General features: G+C 13.8%; 2 protein-coding genes across 2 annotated transcripts in view, besides 30 other annotated features; both read left to right on the top strand. All coding sequences in view use genetic code 6, as the record gives it.

Annotated features, from left to right (window-relative positions):
- Window positions 1–64: 64 nt before the first annotated feature.
- Window positions 65–123: a microsatellite.
- Window positions 77–174: a microsatellite.
- Window positions 108–174: a microsatellite.
- Window positions 112–187: a microsatellite.
- Window positions 113–151: a microsatellite.
- Window positions 188–2,748: 2,561 nt separating the features above from the next.
- Window positions 2,749–2,781: a microsatellite.
- Window positions 2,782–2,865: 84 nt separating this feature from the next.
- Window positions 2,866–2,900: a microsatellite.
- A 964-nt stretch (window positions 2,901–3,864) lies between these two features.
- Window positions 3,865–3,907: a microsatellite.
- A 408-nt stretch (window positions 3,908–4,315) lies between these two features.
- Window positions 4,316–4,346: a microsatellite.
- A 52-nt stretch (window positions 4,347–4,398) lies between these two features.
- Window positions 4,399–4,449: a microsatellite.
- Window positions 4,442–4,512: a microsatellite.
- Window positions 4,458–4,495: a microsatellite.
- Window positions 4,459–4,497: a microsatellite.
- A 454-nt stretch (window positions 4,513–4,966) lies between the features above and the next one.
- Window positions 4,967–5,000: a microsatellite.
- A 142-nt stretch (window positions 5,001–5,142) lies between these two features.
- Window positions 5,143–5,191: a microsatellite.
- Window positions 5,192–5,637: 446 nt separating this feature from the next.
- Window positions 5,638–8,529, top strand: IMG5_104700 (leishmanolysin family protein, putative; the record flags this gene model as incomplete). Its single annotated transcript, XM_004035112.1, has 2 exons — window positions 5,638–6,272; window positions 6,322–8,529. Coding segments are annotated over 2 exons (2,843 nt in total), but the record flags the coding sequence as incomplete, so codon positions are not given.
- Window positions 8,530–8,906: 377 nt separating this feature from the next.
- Window positions 8,907–8,959: a microsatellite.
- Window positions 8,952–8,996: a microsatellite.
- Window positions 8,955–9,004: a microsatellite.
- Window positions 9,005–10,198: 1,194 nt separating this feature from the next.
- Window positions 10,199–10,234: a microsatellite.
- Window positions 10,225–10,384: a microsatellite.
- Window positions 10,241–10,422: a microsatellite.
- Window positions 10,423–10,485: 63 nt separating this feature from the next.
- Window positions 10,486–10,535: a microsatellite.
- A 76-nt stretch (window positions 10,536–10,611) lies between these two features.
- Window positions 10,612–10,647: a microsatellite.
- Window positions 10,648–13,031: 2,384 nt separating this feature from the next.
- Window positions 13,032–13,075: a microsatellite.
- Window positions 13,076–13,094: 19 nt separating this feature from the next.
- Window positions 13,095–13,180: a microsatellite.
- Window positions 13,096–13,181: a microsatellite.
- Window positions 13,112–13,181: a microsatellite.
- A 52-nt stretch (window positions 13,182–13,233) lies between these two features.
- Window positions 13,234–13,269: a microsatellite.
- Window positions 13,234–13,274: a microsatellite.
- Window positions 13,275–14,022: 748 nt separating this feature from the next.
- Window positions 14,023–14,060: a microsatellite.
- A 457-nt stretch (window positions 14,061–14,517) lies between these two features.
- IMG5_104690 (leishmanolysin family protein, putative) overlaps window positions 14,518–15,613 on the top strand; it is a gene marked incomplete at both ends in the record, with an annotated part of 1,412 nt that continues 316 nt past the window's right edge. The window contains 4 exons of the mRNA XM_004035111.1: window positions 14,518–14,641; window positions 14,777–14,833; window positions 14,875–15,176; window positions 15,273–15,613. The exon at window positions 15,273–15,613 is cut by the window's right edge and continues 316 nt beyond it. Of these exons, the coding sequence (XP_004035159.1) occupies window positions 14,518–14,641; window positions 14,777–14,833; window positions 14,875–15,176; window positions 15,273–15,613 (824 nt within the window). The remainder of the gene's footprint in view (window positions 14,642–14,776; window positions 14,834–14,874; window positions 15,177–15,272) is intronic.

Raw genomic sequence — 15,613 nt, 5'->3', positions numbered from 1 at the left:
AAAAAAATTATTTAATTTAATTTTAATGTCAGTATTAAAAAAATAAAATTTACATATTATTAAAATAAATAGAAAAATATTTATATATATATAAAATTATATAAATATATAAATATTTATATATTTTATATATTATATATTATATTTTATAATATATATATATTTTTATATATAATAATCTTTTTATTTAAATTTTTTTTATCCTCTTATTATAATCATTTACTTATTATATTTTTATTATTAATATTACTAAAATTAAGTTTTTATATGCATAATGTTTAGAAAAATTAAATAATTATTTCAATATAAATTTATATTTTCTTTTAGATATTTTTTTATATATATATTTACAACTATTTTTATATATCGCAATTTTTTTTAATTAAATCTATTCTTATCTTAATAATTTTTAATCGAATATTTTTAGCCTCAATATATATAAAAATATATAAAATTATATTTGTATTATTTTTTTAATTTTTTATATGTTTAATAATTTTATTTTTTTATATATTTTTCTAATTCATGTTTTTTACTAAAAATTATATTTATTAATTTTTAAAAATTATATTTATTTATGCTGTGTTATCATAAATAAAAAAAATTGTTTCTATTCCACAAAATCTTAATAAAGAATCGTATTATGTTACTGATTTCCTTGCGTGATGTATATATTTTAAAAATATTGCATTATTTTATAATTTTTTTATTTTATATTAATTTATATATAATTTTATTTAAAGATTAAAAATGAATTAATACATTATTGCAAAGAAAAAACTCTCGTAAAAAAAATACTTCATAATTTTTTAAAAAATATTAAATTTATAAACAATTTATGAAATTTATATTTTTTAATAATACAAAAAAAAATTATTAATTATTAATTTTTATATGTTTTTAAAGAATTAATATAATAATGGTTAGTTTATATATTTTTTCTAACCAATATAAAATTTATTTTATTTAAACAATAATTGAGATTAAAATAATTAATTTATATATTAATTCAATAATTTATATTTATATTTTTATATATAATAATTAAAAGACTTAAAAATATTATAAAAATTTTGATATAGTTTGGGTTGTAAGGTCATTTTTTTATTCTAAATAATAAAGTTGATTTTGAACAATTTTAAATTTCAAGCTAAAAATTAAATAATCAAAAAGAAAATTTAACAAGAATAAGAAATATTTAAAAAATTGAAGATAAGTCAGAAATTAATAATAAAATGCGAATTTGGAAGTAAATAATATGGACTTTAAATATTAAAAAATAAATTAAATACTTGAACCTGAAAAATCAAAAACATTTTATTATATTAATAAATTTTATCAACTTCCAAATACAGAAAATGTATTTTTTTTTTTAAATCAAATGTAAAATTTATTTTAAATTTAAATAATTTTTTTAAAAATAGATTTAATTATAATAAAAAAGTTGTATTTGAAATAAAATAAGTGATTTTGTAATGATAATTATCTGCTAAATTTATAAATCAATATAAAATTAACAGAAATAATTATTTATAAAATTTTATTAAAAAATAATTAAATTAGAATTACAAATATAAAAAAAATTATAATTTATATACACATTTAAGTTTAAAATATTAAATTTGGTGCAATCTCTATGTTATTTTTAAAATATTAATTTATTCTTTAATTATATTCTAATTATTTTATACAAAATAGAAATATATATTTATAGGTTTATAATTTTTTTTATCATTTTATATTGAAAAATTTTTAATTCTATTTTTTTCCTAATTTTTATATTATTTATTAATATATTGTTTGAATATCTTTACTATTTTGATTATTGGATTATTTCCTTATTCTTTTAATTTTTATTTATTTATTTAGATATTTTTGTTAATTGTATTTATGTTGAAATTTTATATTAATTATAATAAAGACTTTTAGTTTTTTATTTATTTTTCTTTTATGTTTAAATATATAATTTGGTGACTTCAATAATATTATGTGTTTTTAACACTATGAACATTTAGTGAATCTTCTTATATAATTAAGTTGAAAAATAGTATAGTTTGCTTTAATGAATTTTAGTAATTACAAATTTTTGTTTTCTTTTTTTTCTTTTCATTTTTGAACATTTAATTTTCATTTTAATTAATTATAGAGTAATCCATAAATAAAAAATATTTTACGATTTATTCGTTTGATGAATATATCTTTCTTAATTATTATTATGATTTTATGTTAATTAACTAATTTAAATATAGCATTATTCATAAATACTTTGTAAAAACAATATTTTTTGTATTTTCATATGACTTTAGATTTAGAATATCTTTTTTTGTCAAATTCAAAAAAAAAAAATTGTCGAATGATAATTACCTTTAGAAATTTGTGATGTAAAATGAATCTAAATTATGTATAGATATAAGTATAAAATAATAAACTAATAGTTTATACATACAAATAATAATTTTAAATTCTAATTTGTATTTTATTTAAAAAGAAAATAAAAAAATATTTATATTATTATAAAATTTGATTAAAACTTAATTTTCTAATTTTTATTTTTATTTTTCTTATTATTTTATTTTATTAAATTACAATAATAATTATAGTTTTTTATTATTAAATAATTTATTTGTAAATATTAAATTTTCTATAAGTATTATATTAAAATTTATAGTTTTAATATATATTAAAACAGTATATTCAGAAAATAATAATTGCCTTAATTATTTTAAGGTAAACATATATAAATAAAGAATATAATATATTTATATATAATGAATTTATATAATATAATATATTAAAAATATATAAAACTAAAAATTTATATATTTTAAGTATTTATATATATTTATATTTATAATTATATATATATTATTTTTTGGTTTTATTTTTTAATTTTATTTTTTCATAGAATATTAATTAATCAATTCATATTATTATATCTGATTCTGAATTTATACCATAAAATATTCTTATAATATTGTTTTCTTTTTCTATAAATTTTATTATATTATTATATCTAGCTAATTTTTTTAGAATATATTTTTTTTTATTGTGTTACAATTTTTATTTATTTTTATATTGAGAATTCTATAATTTTCTTAAAACAAAGTAATATTTTTATTAGTCTATATATATCTAAAATTTAGAATAACTTAGATTTTTCAAAAATAATATTCTTTTGCTTACCACAATATTATTATTTTTTTAGGACACTTAAAAATGTTTATTATAATTTAGTTAATATTTTTTTACCTTTTATTGTTTGCAATAATTTTAATATTACATATTTTATAATTAATTTGATCGAAAGAGAGTGTATTAATTGTGTTTAAATATATTCTTACTTTTATCATTATTTTTTATATGAATATTAGTAATGATTTTTTTGTTGGTGTGTTAAATATTTTTACTAATATACTAAAAATATTTTTAATCATATATAATATTTTATATATTAATTATATTTTTTAAATTTTTTGTCTTAATATTTTATTAAATATTTGTGTTATTTTTTTAGTAATATTTACTTATTTTTGAAGTTAAATAAGTTTTAAATATTAATTTATTACTTATTATTTTTAGAATTATCTATATAATTTTCTATCATTATTGTATTTATGTATTTAGAATAAGTTGTTTTTGATGTATTATTATTATTTTTTTAAATTATTTATTAATTTTTTTATATTTATTAAGTTAAAAAGTCTAAATTTTTAATTTCAATTTAGAAATACATTAATATTGATATATTGTTATTATTTACAAATTATATTAAATTTTTATATTATTTATTATATATTTTATTATTAAAATAATTCATAATCAATTATTTTACTAAAAGCATATAATTCTATGGTTATTAAAAATTAGCATATAATTATATGGTTATAGCATATAATTGTATGGTTATTAAATTATAATATTTTATTATGATTAATATTTATTATTTTTATTTAAGTTCTATATAAATATAAAAATAATTAGATTTTTTTATAAATAAAATAAATTCAATATAATTCTATTATATTTTAAATATTTTTAAACAAATCTTTTTCTATTTAATTATCTTATAATTAATATATAACTTTTATAAAAGTTTTATATAAATATTAATCTATATAATTCATTCTAAATAGCAATTAGTTTATTAGAATAAAAAAAAAATATTAAAAACATAAATTTATAATACAAAGTATTATAAATTAGAAAAATTTGATTAAATATATAGAATTAAATAAAAAAAATAGATATTAAGTATTAATTAATTTTAAAGATCTGTTTAATAGACATTTATTTTTAAAAAATATTGAGAAAAATAAATTAAATAAAGTATAATTAAAATAAAGTATGTATGTTTATAAAAATTTTATATAAATATAATAATAGAGTAAAATAAAAAAAATATTTATAAATATATATATATATATATATATATATATATATATATATATAAATTTTTTTTTTTTTTATATATATTTTTTTTATATTAAATTTTTTTATTTTTTTATTATTTTTATCTTTAAATATATAAATTAATATATATTTTATTTTTTATTCTATTTATAAAAAATATTTTTTTTTTTTTTAATTTTATTTTTAATATATTATTTTTAAAAGATTAAAAGATTTAAATTTAATAAATAATTTATTATTCTTTTAATTTTATTAATATAAAAAACTCTTTAAATTTAAAATATAGTAATAAAAAAATTATTTTACATAAATTTGATATATTATTATAAATTAATTTAATAATTAATAATTATATAATAAAATATAGTTTTATTCATACAAATAAATATGTTTTTTTATTTTTATAAGATTGATATTTATATAAAACTATTTTTTTATAAATAAAAATTAATTCATTTATAAAATATATTGTTAGAATATAATACATCTATAAAATTTTTTTATATTTTAAAAAATTAAATTTTTTAATTATAAATATAATTTTTTTTATTCATTTTATATATTTAAAAATATATTTAAAATATATATTTTATTTTTTTAAAATAATGTAATATATATCATATATATAATTATTTTTTATTTAATTTAATACATTTGTTTTTTTATATATATTTTATTTATAATATATGTTTAAATACTTTTTATATTATTTATATTAAAGAATTTCAAACCATAAAAATAAAAATATTAATAATAAATAATGAAAATTTATATATAAATATATTAACATTTACAAATTAAAAATATATAATAGATAATTTTATTTAAAATTAATTTTTACTAAATATTAGATTTTTTCAAAATGCAATAAATTATAATTAAAAAAAAAAGGTCAAATTATGTAATATAAAATTAAATTTTTAATCTATAAAAACCAAAAACATATTTATTAATTTTAATTTTTATATTTAAATAAAAAGAAGAGATTAAGCCAATAAATAAAAATTAAATATATAAAATAAATTACTTAAAATATTATAAAAAATAATAATGTTTAAAAAACTAATCTTAATTAGTATTTTAATATTAGTTAAATTGATTTATTCAAACTGTAAATGTGGTCATGAAAGTATAGAATTTCAAAATCACTATGAAAAATGCACGAAACTTATCAAAAGATTGAAAAATTAAACCATGATTAACGCATTCTTTAAACAGGAACTAAAGCAAAACCTATAAGAATAACTATTGATTATACCTAGTTAGGTTAAGGTATAACAGATTAATAAAAAATATATATAATGGATCTTATGGAGACATCCAAGCTTTATTTTTAAAGACTTTTGAAAGTGTACCCATTAACATAAAATAACATTTTCAATAAAAATATTTTTAGTAAATGTTTAGGTCTTTAAATTCCGATAAAAGATTAAACAGTAGGAGTTCCTAATTCAGATTTACATATATATGTAATTTATGTTAATAAAAATAATATTGTTATTGCTGGTGCCACTTATTGTTCAATATCGAGTGATATAATCACTAGACCTATTTTCGGAATAGTTTAATTTAACTTATCAAACATGAAAAAATTTGGAGGAGATCTGGCAACATTTGAGAATCATTTGAAAATAACTATTCATGAAATTTTACATTTACTCGGTTTCTCAGTTAGAGTAATGTAATATTGGATTGATCCTGATACTGGAAAATCTTATGGAGCTAACTTTAAAGATAAATTGTTAAAAAAAAAAATTTACAGAGGAAAATAAACATCTATTTTAATTTCTAAAAATATAGTAGAAGTAACTAGAAAATATTATAATTGTCCTACAGCTGAAGGAATGTAACTTGAAAATTAAGTATATATAAGTATATATTTAAATATTAAAAAAAATACATATAAACTAGGGTAATTCAGGTACAATTAGTTCTCATTGGGAAAAAACTGTTATTTTTAATGAAATTATGGTTGGATCTGAAGTAGTATCTAATAGTGTTCTTTCTATATTTACAATTGCTCTTTTGAAAGACACAGGCTTTTACCCTGAAGTAAACGAGAATATGGCAGATAATATATTCTGGGGAAAAGGAAAAGGTTGCGATTTCTTAGAAAACGCTTGCTAAAGTGCAATTGAATATCCTGAATTTCCTAAATTAAACGTTTAAAAGTAATGTACATTCTAATATGAGGGAATAGGTAATAACGAATCTGAATCATTAGTAGATGGATGTAATTTAATAAGATTATATCTAAATAGATAGTGTACAAATCCTAATAGTGTAACTGAATAAGAAGATAAACAAGATGAACAGAATAAATTATCTAATTATTCAACTCAAAGTAAATGTTTCTAATCTACAGCTACAAAGTCATAATCTTCATGGTATTATGATAAATTCAGATGTCACTAATACAAGTGTTCCTCTGATGCTTCTGAAATATCTGTTGTTTTCCCTGAAATTAATTTAACAGTTATATGTAGAAAAGGGGAATAAAATATGAAAAAGGATGTCGATCCAAGTGGCCAAAAAGCATATGGTTAAATCACATGTCCTTAAGATTATGAGAGATTCTGTAATTATACTCCTATATGTCCAAATTTTTGTTCTGAAAAAGGAGTTTGTGTAAAGGGTCAATGTATCTGCTAAGCTGGATTCGGAGGAGTTGATTGTTCCATAAAATGCTCTGGGGTAGTCGATAATCATAGTTGTGTAGAAGGCACATGTCCTATAGGTAAATTCTTGAATCCAGATAATACTTGCAAATCAGATTGTCCTTTAGGTTATTTTGGAAGTGCTAAAAAATGTTAAGTTTGTGATAGCAATTGTTCTAGATGCACAGGACCATCAGCTAATGAGTGTTCTAAATGTTAGTTTATGACATTATTGTAAGAAAACTAGTGTGTAGATAAATGCAATGAGAAATAAGGATATTTTTATAATTAAAATTTAGGTATTTGCGAATATCTTTGGTCTAATAAATGTTAAGGAAATTGCAAAATTTGTTAAAAAAATAATTAGCATTATTGCATTACTTGTAAAGAAAGTTATTTTTATTATGATAATAATAAGGAGTGTTTAAGTTAATGTCCTTTTGGATATTTCGCAAACTAAGAAAATTAATTTTGTGAGAAGAATTCCTTAGGATGTCTTTAATAAGATAATCCTATCACCTGTTCTCAATGTGATACTAATAATGGATTTAGATTAGGTTTAGACGAGAAATGCACTTTGTGTTAGTTAGATTGCTCCTTATGTAATCCTAATAAATTAACTTAATGTTTTGTTTGTGAGGGAAGTAAATTAGTAAGTATTGATGGTAGTTGTGTAGATGAATGCCCTTCTGCAAGCTACTATTCTGATCATAGAAAAAAATGCTTAGAATGTACTCAAAATTGTAAAAAATGTAATTATATTGGTTGCAGTGAATGCTATGATGGTTATTATCTATATTATGAGAATAAAACTTGTTTATATTGCGTTTATAAATATCCAAATTGTCAATCCTGTGATTATCATTAATGTGTTAAATGTATGAATGGATATTAATTAAATTAAACTAAAAAATAATGTGTACCGTTTACTTAAGAAGGAGGTGAAAGTACTGAAATAGAATACACTCAGGGATGTGAGAAACTTTCTTAATTTAAAAAATGCTTAAAATGTTAAGACGGTTTTTATGATTATTCAGTGGATAATCCAACTATTTAAACTATAAAATGCCTTAGTTGTACTATTAAATTCAGTAAATGTAGTTCTTGTACACCAAGTATTTGCTTAAAATGTTTTCATGGATATGAATATTATGAATACGAAGATTAATGCATTGAAGTTAATAAAGATGCTACTGATTGCAATTAAGGATGTACTTTATGTAGCTAAAATGGTATGTGCTTAAAATGTATGGATGGTTTTTATTAAGATTTTATATATATATATAATTATAAATATAACCTTTGTTACGAATGCAGTAGTAAATTTAGTAATTGCATATAATGTGATTCGATTTAATGCACAAAATGTATTACTGGATATTCTTTAAATAATACTTTAAAATAATGCGAATTAATCCCATCATCTAGATTTTTAAATTAGGTTTAAGGCGATAATTAATGAAAATAGATATTAAAAAACATTTTTATTAAATGTAATTTTTAATTCAAAAATAATAAAATTTAAAAATTAATTATTTATATATCCAATAAAATTAAAAAAATTATAATTTAATAATATAAAATTATTCAAAATACCTATTATTTTAAAATATTAATACATTAATATTATAAAATAATATTTTCAATCAAAATTATAAATATTTTATTTAAAAATTTAAAATAATATATTTATCATATATCAATTTAAAATAAAATATAAAGGCACATATTTAATAAACTATATATATTAAAAATAAATTATAAATATTTAATTATTTTAATATTTATTAATATATTAAATTTATATAAAACAAAATTTAATTAATAAAAAAATTAAATATATTTTATAATATTAAATATAAATATTTATACTTATAAATAATAAATATTTTTATTTTCTTAATTTAATATTTTTTTTTTTTTAATTTATATAATTTATTCTTAATTTTATTTTTTTAATTAACTATAATTATAGTTTTATATTATTTGAATTAGATTTAATGTTAAAAAACTAAAGACTATTTAAAATGCATTAAATATATTAAAATTTATATATATCTCTTAAAAAAATTAAATATTATATATAATATATATAAAATATAGAAGAATTGTTTAAATAAATAATTAAAAAAATAAAAAGAATACATTTTTTTATTTTAAGTAAAAAAAATCTAAATATTTTATACAAATTTAGAACTTAAATAAAATTAATAAATATATAACATAACAAAAATAAAGTCAAATTATCCATCCAATTATATTTTTAGTTATAACTTAATATAAAATTCATAAATAATTAATTTTAAATTATAAATAATAAAAAAATTAAAGAATTAATATAAAAACTTAAGAACAATAAAAAAATAAAAATTCAAACATTTGATTTAATAAAATAAAAAATAAATAAATAAATTAATTTTAAAAATAATAATAATATACTGAATAAAACTTATTCGAAATACATAAATAAAATTTGGATAGAAAAAATACTTATATTATTCTAAAAATAAAAAATAATATATTAATATTTAAAAATTATTTAAACTAAAAATAAGTAAATATTAATAAAATAGATGAACTAAATAATTAATTAAGCAATTAAAAATGAAAAATATAAAAATATAGTTAAAAACTAAAAAAGAAATATTATCGAGAATAATATCAAATAAAATTAAAATATTAAACACAAAAAAAAAATATTACTAATATTCATATAAAAAAATAAAGGTGAAAATAAAAATATATCTAAATACAAATAAAGAAAACTATATAATCACATTAATAATAAAATATTTAATATCAAAATTATTGCGAATAATAAAAATAATAATAAATAGAATTAATTTAATCAAATCTTTTAATTGACATAAAAATATTAAATAATTGAAAAGCAAAAATATTATTTGAAATTTCTATAAAAATAAATTTTAAATAATTATCAACTATAAAAAAAAAAGATAAAAATTTAAAAATAGCTATTAGAATATAATAAAAAATGAAATATCAGATTTATTATAATATATATAATAATAAATAGTAAAAAAATAAAAAAAAAAAAATTAAATATTATATTATATGATAAAATCAGAATAAGACAAAATATTGAATAAAAATTTTAATTGTATATGAGAAAAAAAAAAATATTAAATAAAAACAAAAATATTAAAAATAGAATATAAATAAATATATAAATATATAAACTTATAAAAATATAAATATATAAATATATAAATATATAAATATATATATATATAATAAAACATAAATATTAATAAATACAATTTTATATATATATTAATATATAAATTATAAATATAACCTTATATAAATATTATTACACATAAATATATTTATAAATATTTTTAATATTTAAATATTTCTTATATATGAATTAATTTTATATTTTTTTTAATATATATAATTTGTATTAAATTTATTTACTTAATTTATTTATATTTATTTGACTTATGATATATTTTATTATTATTTACTAATTTTATTTTAATTTTTAAAAAACTTTTATTTTTATATGATACTTTAAATTTATATATATATATATATATATATATATATATATATAAAATATATTTATTTTAAATAATATAAAAATTATGAAATATATTTTTATGATAATGTTCTATATTATTAATAATTCATAAGTTTTTTTGTTGAATAATTAATTAGAATATAAAAATTATTTTTCAAATTTACATATATTTTTTATTAGTATTATTCATAAAAATATTATTTTTATTCAAAAACTATTGTCCTCTATTATAAATTTATTTACATACATAATTAAGATATATATATTTTCATTTTACATAAAGTTTTTACTAAATTATAAACATTCGATAAATTTTTTTGTTTTAGAAAACAATTGATATAATAAATCTAAAGTCGTATGAAAATACAAAAAATTTTTTTTTACTAATTATTTATTAATAATGTTATATTTTATTAGTTAATTAACAACATTAATTTATAATAACCTTTAACAAAAAGTATTTAATAAACAAATAAATTATAGAATATTTTTCAATTATGGATGTATATATAATAAAATAAAAAACGTATTCTTAAATATTTAAGAATTAAAAAAAAAAGAAAATTTGTAATTACTAAAATTTATTTAATAATAAAATATTATCTTTTTAATTTAATAATATAAGAAGATTCGTTAAGTTTTCATAATGTAAACTAGCGTATAATATTATAGAAGCCTTTAAATTATATATTTAAACATAAAATAAAAATAAATAGAAAACTGAAAATCTTTATTATAATCAAAATAAAATTTCATATAAATACAATTAACAAAAATAGCTAAATTAAAAATAAAAATTAAAAGAATTAATTTAATAATTAAAAAAGTTAAGATATTTACACAAAATATTAATAAATAATATAAAGATTATTAATTAATAAATCTATAGAAAAAATATATTCGATCTAATTTGTAAATAAAATTATAAACCTTTAAATATATATTTCAATTCTAAATAAATAAATTAGAATATAATAAACAGTAAATTATTTCTTCACAAAAACCATATAAATTGTTAAAATTTAATATTTTTAAAAATAAAATGATATTAAATTAACTTTTTTTTTATATATTTTTAATTCAAATTTAAATTTTATTTATATAATTTTATAATCAATTATATTTATAATTTTATTTTGATTTCTAGATTTAGTATATCGATATCTATTATATTATAAAAAAAACATACTTATTTTAATTAAATCTTTAATATTCATAATTATTTAATTTAAATAAAAGATTCATTATTTATTCTTTTTAATATTTTTATTTCTAAAATATGTTCAAATGTAAATTTTCTTACAACAAATTTTTATATGAAATTTTTTTTTTAAAATTTCTTATGCAATTTATTTTATAATATTTTAATTATTATTATTTATTAAAAACATATTTATATAAAAAATAAATAATATATTATTAAATGATAATAATTTATAAAATAAATATTTTTTACTTAAAATATTAATTGTTTAGAATTTCTATGTTTAGAAATTGATAAAATTTATTTGGATAATAAAACTTCAAGGATTTTTCGGGTTCAAGTACTTAATTTTTTTGATATTTAATGTGCTTCTTATTCTTCTTCTAAATTCAAATTTTTTATATATTTCTGACTTATCTTAATTATTTTTTAATATTTATTATTCTTTTAAGCCTTAACTTAAAATTTTAATTTTTCAAAATAAACTTCATAATTATTTTTTTAATTTAGAAATATTTCCTTCATTCTAGTTAATATGAATAAAAAAATACATTGCAACCAAAATATCCGAATTTATATAACAAAATAATATTTAAGACTTTTACTTTAATATATATATATGAATATATACGAATAAAACAATACATAAATTATTTATTTAAGCTTAATCATTGTTTAAATAAAACAAACTTTATAGGAAAACAGAAATATAAATTTACTAATCATTATTATATAAAATTATTTGGATAATCTTTTAGAAATAAACACATTAAATAAATATAAAAAATATTTACTTCATTTAGTTATAAAAAATTATAATTTTTATTTTGTGTTATTCAATTAATATAATTTCTAAATTATTTATAAAATTAATATATTAAAAAAAAAATAATGTAGTATTTTTTTTTAAGAAATTATTCATACATAAAAATTTGTTATTAATTTAATTCTTTAAATAAAAATACATATAAAAAAAAATATAATCAAATTACAAAATATATGCAATAATTATAAAATATAGTAATCTAGCAAAGACAAGAGTAACAAAATGAGAATTTTAAGTAAGATATAAAGAAATGGAAATAATTTTATAAGTTTTATTTTATTTCATAATACATTATTAAATATTTATATGAATATAAAAAAAAAAAAATTCGAAAAAAATTTATATTAAAAAAAAAAAGTATAAATAAAAAAAATAAAAATTATTTAGATAAATAAAATTTAAAATAAAAAAATATTACAATAAAAATATTTTAAAAAGTAGAAAATATAAAATTATATATTTAAATATATATTAATTATAATAATAATAATAATATTTATTATAATAATTATATATATATTAATAATAATATTTATTGTTTATATGAAATTAATCATTTAAATTTTATATAAAAATAATATATTTTATTTTTTAATATCATAATATTTTATATATAATAATATTTAAATAATTTTTTTTTTATATAAATATATTTGAAATTTTTATATAATTATGCCTTTTATATTTATTTCTATTTTATTTTTTCTATTACATATTAAAATTTTTAATATTAGATTTTTTTATTTTTTAATTATTTAATTTTTTATCATATATTTAATTAATTTATTTATAAATAGAAAAAACTAATAAAATATTTATTTTCTCTTATATATTTTTTATTTTTTAAATTAATATAATACATTAATATTTATTTTTTTAAAAATATAAAAATTATAATTATGTTAAAATTTAATTTATAAAAAACAAAATTATTTATACATTTAATCTTGAAATCTTATTTTATTAAATAATATAAATTTAAATCTTTATTTTTTTACTAATTTTTTTTTTTCATATTTTTATTTGTTAAAGATATTTATAATATAACTAAATTTATTTTTATAATTAAAAAAAAAATCTTTTATAAAAAATTAAATAATTTAATTTATTTATAAATAAATTATAGTTTAAATATATTAAATAAATTAATTTTATCCATATCCTATAAAAATAATTCATATAATGTTTTTGTTTTGCTTTTTTAATAACTTTTATATAAAAATTTAAATTATAAAAATTCAAAAAAATATAAATTTAATTTATTTTATATATAAAAATTTAATAATATAATTAAAATTATTAAAAAAAAATCTATTAATATATTATATAATATTACATATTTATTATCAATTTTATTTTTTATTTGCGATAAATAAAAATATATTATTTTTCTATATTTATTTTATATATATTTATATGTTTTAAGAATTTCAAAACATAAAATAACATTTTTTTTTAAAAAAAAATGAAAATTTTAATAATAAATTCAAAATCAATTAATAAAAAAAGTGTTTTAAATAATTTTTATTTATAAATAATTTTACAAAATATTAGATTCATTAAAAATTAAATTAGCTATAATTAAAATAAAAAGTCAAATTAAATAATATAAAAAATATATTAATAATCTTAAAAAATCAGAAAAAAATATCTTTTTAAATTTAATGATTATAAAATTTTTTTAAAAAAAGAATATTAAACTAATAAATAAAAATTAAGTATATATATTACTTCTTCAAAGTAATATAAAAATAAATAAAAAATAATGTTTAAAAAACTAATTTTAATTAGTATTTTAATATTAGTTAAATTGATTTATTCACGCCATAAATGTGGTCATGAAAGTAAATTAATTCAAGATCACTATGAAAAAATGCAAGAAACTTATCAAAATATTGAAAAAATAAACCATGATTAACGCATTCTTTAAACAGATAATACAGTAAAACCTATAAGAATAACTATTGATTATACCTAGCTAAATTAAGTAGATTAAGGTATAACAGATTAATAAAAAAATTACTTAATAGATATTATGGAAACATCCAAACTTTATTTCTAAAGACTTTTGAAAGTGTACCCATTAACATAAAATAACATTTACCCTAAAAATTTTTCTAGTAAATGTATAGGCTTTTAAATTCCGACAAATGATTAAACAATAGGAGTTCCTAATTGCGATTTACACAGTTATGTTATTTATATTAATTAAAAAATTAAAATATTACAGGTTCCACTTATTGTGTAATTTCTATTGGAATAAATGTTAGACCTATTTTCGGAATAATTTAATTTAACTTAGCAAAGATGAAAGCATTAGGTGGTGGAGATTTTGCAAAATTTCAGAGTGATTTGAAAATAACTATTCATGAAATTTTACATATACTCGATTTCTCAGATTACGCAATGTTTTATTGGATAGATCCTGATACTGGAAAATCTTATAGAGCTAACTTTAAAGATAAATTGTTAAAAACAAATATTATTAGAGGAAAATAAACATCTATTTTAATTTCCAAAAATGTAGTAGAAGTAACTATAAAATATTATAATTGTCCTTCAGCTGAAGGTATGCAACTTGAAAATGAAGTATATATTTAAATATTAAAAAAAATATATATAAACTAGGGTGGTTCATATACAATTAGTTCTCATTGGGAAAAAACTGTTATTTATAATGAAATTATGGTTGGAACTGAAGTATATAATAGTGTTCTTTCTATATTTATGATTGCTCTTTTGAAAGACACAGGCTTTTACCCTGAAGTAAATGAGAATATGGCAGATAATATATTCTGGGGAAAAGGTTGCGATTTCTTAGAAAACGCTTGTTATAGTGCAATTGAATACCCTGAATTTCCTAAATAAAATGGTTAAGAGTAATGTACATTCGAATATGATGGAATAGGTGTTGTAAAATCTGAAGCATTAATAGATGATGTAATTTAATAAGTTATATCCAAATAGAT

This window comes from Ichthyophthirius multifiliis, assembly GCF_000220395.1.
Source record: "Ichthyophthirius multifiliis unplaced genomic scaffold scaff_1120509250869, whole genome shotgun sequence".
Classification (NCBI taxonomy): domain Eukaryota; phylum Ciliophora; class Oligohymenophorea; order Hymenostomatida; genus Ichthyophthirius; species Ichthyophthirius multifiliis.
Note: the sequence above shows the minus strand (reverse complement) of the source record. Positions and strands in the feature narration are given on the sequence as shown.